This window comes from Epinephelus fuscoguttatus, linkage group LG1 (genome assembly GCF_011397635.1).
Source record: "Epinephelus fuscoguttatus linkage group LG1, E.fuscoguttatus.final_Chr_v1".
NCBI lineage: Eukaryota > Metazoa > Chordata > Actinopteri > Perciformes > Serranidae > Epinephelus > Epinephelus fuscoguttatus.
The window spans coordinates 32,296,255-32,303,245 of record NC_064752.1 but is presented as its reverse complement, the minus strand read 5'-3'; the positions used below and the strand labels follow the sequence as shown (position 1 = coordinate 32,303,245).

The 6,991-nt window shown below is 37.1% G+C and overlaps 1 protein-coding gene across 1 annotated transcript; it reads right to left on the bottom strand.

The window, feature by feature from the left end:
• Positions 1 to 1,195: 1,195 nt before the first annotated feature.
• thoc7 (THO complex 7) lies at positions 1,196 to 4,365 on the bottom strand. The gene is made up of 8 exons (XM_049578245.1): positions 4,299 to 4,365; positions 3,925 to 4,045; positions 3,688 to 3,815; positions 3,427 to 3,513; positions 1,865 to 1,922; positions 1,675 to 1,741; positions 1,503 to 1,572; positions 1,196 to 1,368 (listed from the first exon to the last, which is right to left on the bottom strand). Exons 1-8 carry the CDS (start codon positions 4,315 to 4,317, stop codon positions 1,307 to 1,309), a joined length of 612 nt encoding a protein of 203 aa, XP_049434202.1. The 5' UTR covers positions 4,318 to 4,365; the 3' UTR covers positions 1,196 to 1,306.
• Positions 4,366 to 6,991: the final 2,626 nt, after the last annotated feature.

The following is a 6,991-nucleotide window of genomic DNA, read 5'->3' as shown; positions in this document are numbered from 1 at the left end:
TTTATTGATTATGTAATTTTGCTACTCCAATTTGATTTTACATGCAAGACTACTTCAGCTAACAATCTGTTTTCTTAAGGTGTCACACCCCAGGTGACAACATAGTTTTTTCAAGCACTGGTCAGTTTTGAGATTTTGGGCTATTTTGCGTCCATAACATTTTTGTTTGTTTGTTTGGTTTTTTTTTCAGACAAGTGGGAAAAAATGTCCAAATTACATATTCAGGTGTTATTCATTCAGATTTCTGTAGTGGAATTGTACATTAAATGCACATATTTAATTAGATAATATCTATTTTTTATATTTAAACATAAAACTTAGGAAAACTTTTAATAAAAAAAAAAATTCTTAATGTAAGTAATCAAATTGGGAAATTTAATGTTGATATCTATATGTTAAAATGTTACCCGTATCAACCTGGTGTGTCTGGCTTTAAATAAAATGCTGTCATTATGTACTCAAGAGTTACATATTCTTGATATGACCAGTTAGTTACTTTAAAGAAAATAATACATGAAGTGCTCTACTACTCCACAATGATCAAAATGAGAATTAGTACAATCCAGTCATCTTTTAGGACAGTGCTGCAGCTTCATGTTCAGCTGACCTGAGACCTGTTTTTGCAAATAGAGCAGTAAATAACGCTTTCTTATGAGTCTAACTAAAATCCATTATGCTACACTTTCTCAGGTTGTCTTACTGCAGCCTATACTGTCTCTAAGCCGTTTGAATGTTGATGGATGTGGTAGACTTTGTACATAAAACTTGCTCCTATCTATGCAGAAATACTGTCTCAGTATGAAACTGTGTACTTTAGCTCCCCCTTGTGGTGTAAAATTAAATAGTAAACAAAATCCCAGTGTGACAGCAAAACATGAGTTGTAACATAAACCCGAAGTATTGTGAAAACTAAGAACAGATATTCTATCTTATTCCACGCACACAGACATAACATCGCTTCCTCCATGTCATCAAAGAGCTAATGGTGTCTTCCACCCTCAGCAGTGAAGGATCCTCATCAGTGATGTAAATGCAAAGCTGATTCAGTTCTGACATCCAGTCCGGTAACTGTCCACCAATCCCTAATAACCAATAATCATTGCTTTCCTGTCCATCTATAATCTCAATTTAGTTCCATTGCCAAACACTTGTAAGCAGATTTTATGAGCTGTACAGACCAACATACATTTAAAAATCCACATTTAAAAAGTCAGCTTTATTCAAAAATACATACAAAAAGTCTTCTTAGACAAAAACAAAATCCTCTAAAAGCAGTTAATGTATTTCAGTCACAATCTCCACGAGTTCATTCGCCATTCTCTGCAGGGCTCTCCTGGTTGTTGTCGTCATTGTCCGATTTCTCGTCATCTGGGAAAGAAAAATGAATTAGCGAGGCATAGGTCCCTCTACTTTTTGTAAACTTAACCCATGAAACGGTAATTAGAATAAAGAATATGACACAGGGACATCAACAGGTACAAACAATGCTGAGTATCACTCACTCTCAAGTGTCTGCTGTAGCTCCTGTATGGTGCTGAGAAGCACATGGAACTGCTTCTTCCTTAACTCCAACTGTGTCACAGAGAAGAGAGGGAAAAATTAAAGTAAATTATAACTACTGATGAGGACATTAGAGGTTAAAATAGAAGATGTGATCTGTGTATTTGGCTTCACCTTTGCATCTACGTTCTCCTTGATTTGAGAAAGTTGCTGGAGTTCTTTGTCAAGCGCCTCCAACTGCCTGCAAGTGATGAAACCAACATTGAGCGCTCAATCTGGTTATCATTAAAAGCCAAACACTGCTCTAACACGAATGAGCACAACAACTCAATATGTGGATGAACCAAAGGATAGGCTGACTCACTTTAGTGTTTCATGTCGGTCTGGGTGTTGCTGGATAACCTTGGCTAAAGCATCATACTCTGGAAGAAAAGAAAAAAAGTGAGAATGACAGACAAGCAGAAACACAAACGGGTCAGCTAAGCTATTCTGCAAAAGTTTATGTACACAGTGAACATGCAGCAGCTTTAAACATCCTAAAACTGAAAATGAGAGAAAGTAAGTGTTGGCTTATGTCTAAAAACAAATAGTCAACACTTACTCACACAGGACCCAAACCCTAATTGCCTGTGTAAAAGTCATGTGCTTAACCCATTCATCCACCACATCTTAGGTCCTTCACGGGCTGTGATGGTCTTTATACTATGTCGCCTGACTTTCTGGCAGTATATTTGAGGTTTTTTCAATCATGGACCGACCAGTTTAATTTCAGAGAATATCAAAGACTGGCTAGTACAAGCCCTGACCCTGACCTCTTTACCCTGATCCTAACCACTTCTAACTTCTGCGCATCACCATGACGAGTACTAGCCAACCACAGTAAGCAATGAGATCCATAATAATGAGTTTAGGGAGGGACGTTCACAGCTGAATTGCTGCAGTGTGACTATTCTCACCTGAGTGCAAGCAGACACTCTGAAAACAAATTTCTATTTCTACATTATTTTGACAAACTATACTGACACCAATTCTTCTGAAATGACTGACTCCAGTTTTTGTCATACCTTATGTACACGATTTAAATTGGCCACTTTCATTTTGAATTGCGTCCTCTGTCCATCCGCTACAATTGCTTAAACTCATTGGATGTCTGAAGGCTGCTGGGAAAATGTTGTGTGTACTGTTTTATTTATAAAAATAAATATACAATAGTCATCCGTATGATTTATTATTTTTTATAACCCAATCTGCGAGGAACTGTTACATGAATTAGAACTCATATTGAAGCAGTATACAAAATAAAATGTAATAACCTGTGTCAGACAGGCATTACTGTGCTCCGCAAGGTAATACATTTTCCATGTCAACAACAGATTTCAGTATTAATTTATCTGTCAATATTTTAGTTAATAAGTGTAAGAAAGTAGCGAAAAATGCCTACCACAAGTCCCTAAAGCCCAATGCTAAGTTTTTAGATTGCTTGTTTAGTCCAGCCTAGTCTGAGCATCCAATCCTTATATTAAAGAAGCTGGCTGCAGAAAATGGAAGTTTTCCTTGATAAATGACTCATCCACTGTTAGAACAATTGGCAATTATTTATTTCAAATTATTTGTTTTATGTCTGAAACCATGGCATTTGTGCTGTTGTCAGTCTTGCCCAGAACACAGTTTTGATCTCAAGAAGTCTTTAACTCCTGGTGAAAAAGTACATTTTTACATTTTATTTTTTTAATTGACTGATCTATTGATCTACAGTTTTAGCACTTTGTCTACCTGTTGAATGTATTAGTTTCACTTCAATATGGGGTGGGGTGGGGGGGGTGACACCTCCAATATCGCCTTTGGTCTTTCACAATCTTTATGTAATGCCACAACGAATAAATCTCTCCTGTCCACAATTGCCTAAACAATCGAAAATATTCTCACCTTGTCGATTTTTCCGTATTCTCTTTGCCCTCTGAATTTCCTTTTTGCACTCTGCTATCTTCTCATGTGCAGATGTGATGTTTTGTTCTGCAATAAGGACAAGGTGGAGATTAGGTCATACTGCAACACCTAAAACATGCATTGTGTTGTGCCCAGATCTTCTAGTTAGCACACAGACAGTATGAAATGCAAGGAAATTTAAATATAAAAGAATATACACACAACAGGTCAGGTCAGTGATAGAAACCCCTCAGTTCATACCTATATTAGAGTAGATTTTCTCATAATTCTCCATTTCCCGTAGATTCATGTCATAAACCATCAACGTCTTTCCCATGGAGAACTCACACTGGGCCAATGTGCCCATCATCCTCTGATACTGCGTGAACCTGAACACAAGTACAAAAAGGTTTACGACTCAAAGCAAGCTCTTCATTACACCTTTATATGAATTCTCGGTGGCAAAGTCCAAGGCTGGGGTCCGCAGGGCTAACTTACCCTTCCTCCGGGGTCCCAGGCGAGTTGCACCATTTGGTGAAACTCTTCAGCAGCACGTTGATGCGACGGTCATCTCCAGCTCCGTCCCCGTCAATAAGAAGACGCTTCCGTATAACTTCATCTAGGATAAGAGCGAAAGCAGGATGAAAACAACCTCTCAGATGCAGCAGGTAAATCCAACAGCCGCTGAGCTAGCTGTTAGCTAGCTAGCGAGGCTACAGTATGCTAGCTGTTTTGAAAGTTGTCTGCTTCTTCGTGTAAAGCTGGTTTGTTTTCAACGGTAAAGCTGGGTATGTGTGGATACTTTAAGAGCTCCGGCACATATTTACATTCATGGCTTTTCCCAGAAAGCTTATCATTAAGACGTTTCTTACCGTCTGTAACGGCTCCCATGACTGTAGCGAGCTGGGTAAACTTTATTGAACAGCCGGAAGTGAACAAAGTAGCTCGCCCCGCCCCTGAAGACGGAGGGCGGTGATTGGCTGCAGGAGCCAGCTCGGTCTGAATTCAAAGTTTTTTTTAAAGCTTTATCAATAATCCTTTCCCAAGCAATTATGGAAGATGATTTAAAGACATGAGAAAAGGAGGGTAAAAGATACGTACACGACGGATATGTACATGTCACACAAGGTATGGATGAAATAACAAGCAAATGTCTTTTTTTTTGCCTGTTTCCCCAACACTTATGGTTTTTTTTTCATTTCTTTAACATGATATTTGCCCTGTAATAATATGAAATTGGCTAAATTCGTCATTAATACATAAATTCTGTTTTATAGTCTATATGATTTTTCATCCCTTTCAAAAACAGAGACAGTGTCTATTTCAAGATGTAATTTCAGGGCTTTATTCGTAGTTTATCCTCCCATTAAAAAAATCAAAGAAAATGGTAAGCAAATGGTAAATGGTGAGTAAATAAATATACACTGTTCAGGGTCAACTTGAAACCTTTTGTTCTAAAGGGTCTGTCTTTGTGATAAGGCATTTAACTTTGAAATTCATGTTAAAACTGTTTGTGTCATTAGTGGGGCTCTTACTGAAAATGTACCCTCTGCATCAGTTTTTGTATTATGATCCAAATGTCTTAGCCCTTCATATGATACTTTTATAGTTGTTTTTTTAAATTATACTAGCTATATATTATTTAAGGAGGGTTGTAGGTAGGCTATACAGCAGGCTCACCAACTCCCTCGCTCCTTCACAATATTTTGTAATGGGTTTAATTTATTTCATTTGATTTTATAACATCTCCTTCTTACAATTAATTTTCAGGCTACATCTGATTTCTGCTTTTTGTACGGTAAGTTACGTGTCAATACAGCCAGTACAAATTAATGCATCCCCATCGTCTATGAGACCATTCTCCTCACCACATGTCTCGTGACAAACATCAAACAATGCACATGATCCAATCCTTGATCTTTTTGGAGTCATTTTCTTAACCATCAGGCTCTGCAGTATTTGCAGATGTCCCAGCCATCTTAGCTTTACCCTCCATCTTCATTGATTTTTCTTTTGTTTCTTTTTTTATTTTAGCATGCTTCATTATTTATTTATTTATTTTTCAAGGCAATATTTTTGACACAAAAAGTGAAGTCAACAGCATCAAAATATGGAGCATGGACTGGTAGCTGGAGAGGTGCCAGTTCACCTCCTGGGCACTGCTGAGGTGCCCTTGAGCAAGGCACTGAACCCCCCCAACCGCTCAGAGCGCCTGTCATGGGCAGCCCACTCTGACATCTCTCCCTCGAGGATTAATAAAGTATATACAGTGTCAATATGTTGGGTGCAGTAGCTGTTGGAGCTAGATCAACTGAATGATTCATGACTGATAGATTATCTGAAGCCTAATTTTTAAAAAGGGAATATTCATACTGGTTTTAATAAACAATTTGATTATATTTCCTGATGTTTGCTGAGTAACAGTTTTGTGTGAAAGGAATTGAAGGCCTGTAGTTTTGTTGATTTCAGGGATTTAAGCAAATAATAGCCCGGGCTACTAATTGAAGTTTTATGGTAGTTTTGTCTTTTCTAGTTGTGAGCTGCTCCTTTTATATTTTACAGAATTGTACTGTATCGGATTAGTCTAATTTACAAAGTAATTTCAATTCTTTAGCAGTCAAAGGAACATAGAAAGTGAAATTTGAAGCCATGACAACATAAATAATATTCACATTGCCAGGTGTGTTGCATAACAGTCATAAGGTCAGCTGAAATGTCATGTTGTTCACAACATAAAACAAAACATGGAGAAGGTTCAGATGTGTTACAATGTGGTGCACCTGTCAAAAAGTTTAAATCAACCTTTAAAACCTGGCGCAACATCAATTTTCCTGCGTTGCTTTTGGACACCTTTTACAAGTATTTAAACCTTGAACCCTGAGCAAATTGGTGTAATTTCTTTCAAAAACATGGGTAAAAGGACAATGAACAACTTGATGAGAAAACTGCAAAAAAAATGAATAGATTTAGAAAATAATTAAAAAAAAAGAAACTGAATTGGGGAAAACGTTATATTTACAGTTAATATTATTACATATTTCAAATTTAAATGTATTTATTTTAAATTGGTGCAGAATTATTATAATTTTTAAGCACCTTTTCCAGGTCATTCCCTTGTTTGTTTTCAATTTTCACTTTTTACTAATTTCTTGCAATTTTTTGAGGGGTCATTTTGTCTTTTTGCCCATGTTTTTGACAGAAATCAAGCCAATTTGCTCAGGTTTCAAAGGATTAAGGAATAAATATATGCTGAAAAAATAAAGTGGTGCTTTCCTTGACAAATCCACAAAATTTACACTTGTAATCCGCAGAAATTTACATTTTCTAAAGTGCATCTTTCACAGAATTTTTCACAGAAAGTTAAACCTCCTTGGCCTTATTTGTAAAATAGTGCTCATTACAAAATTTCCAAGTTTTATGCCATTGTTTTTCACTCAAGATAACACACCAAAAATACTTTGATGATGGAGAAGCTGCTTTAACCCATCAGAGTGCGCGTGTGTGCGTGCGTGCGTGCGTGCTGGCGCGGTGACGTCCCTTTCCCAGAATGCAGTCTGGTAAACAG

What these genes read in the sequence shown, in the direction of transcription:
- thoc7 (XM_049578245.1), bottom strand. An exon ending in GAAAATCTACTCTAATATAG is followed by an intron (nt 3,514 to 3,687) that starts GTATGAACTGAG and finishes TCCTTATTGCAG; the next exon opens with AACAAAACATCACATCTGCA. An exon ending in AGGAGAACGTAGATGCAAAG is followed by an intron (nt 1,573 to 1,674) that starts GTGAAGCCAAAT and finishes TCTGTGACACAG; the next exon opens with TTGGAGTTAAGGAAGAAGCA.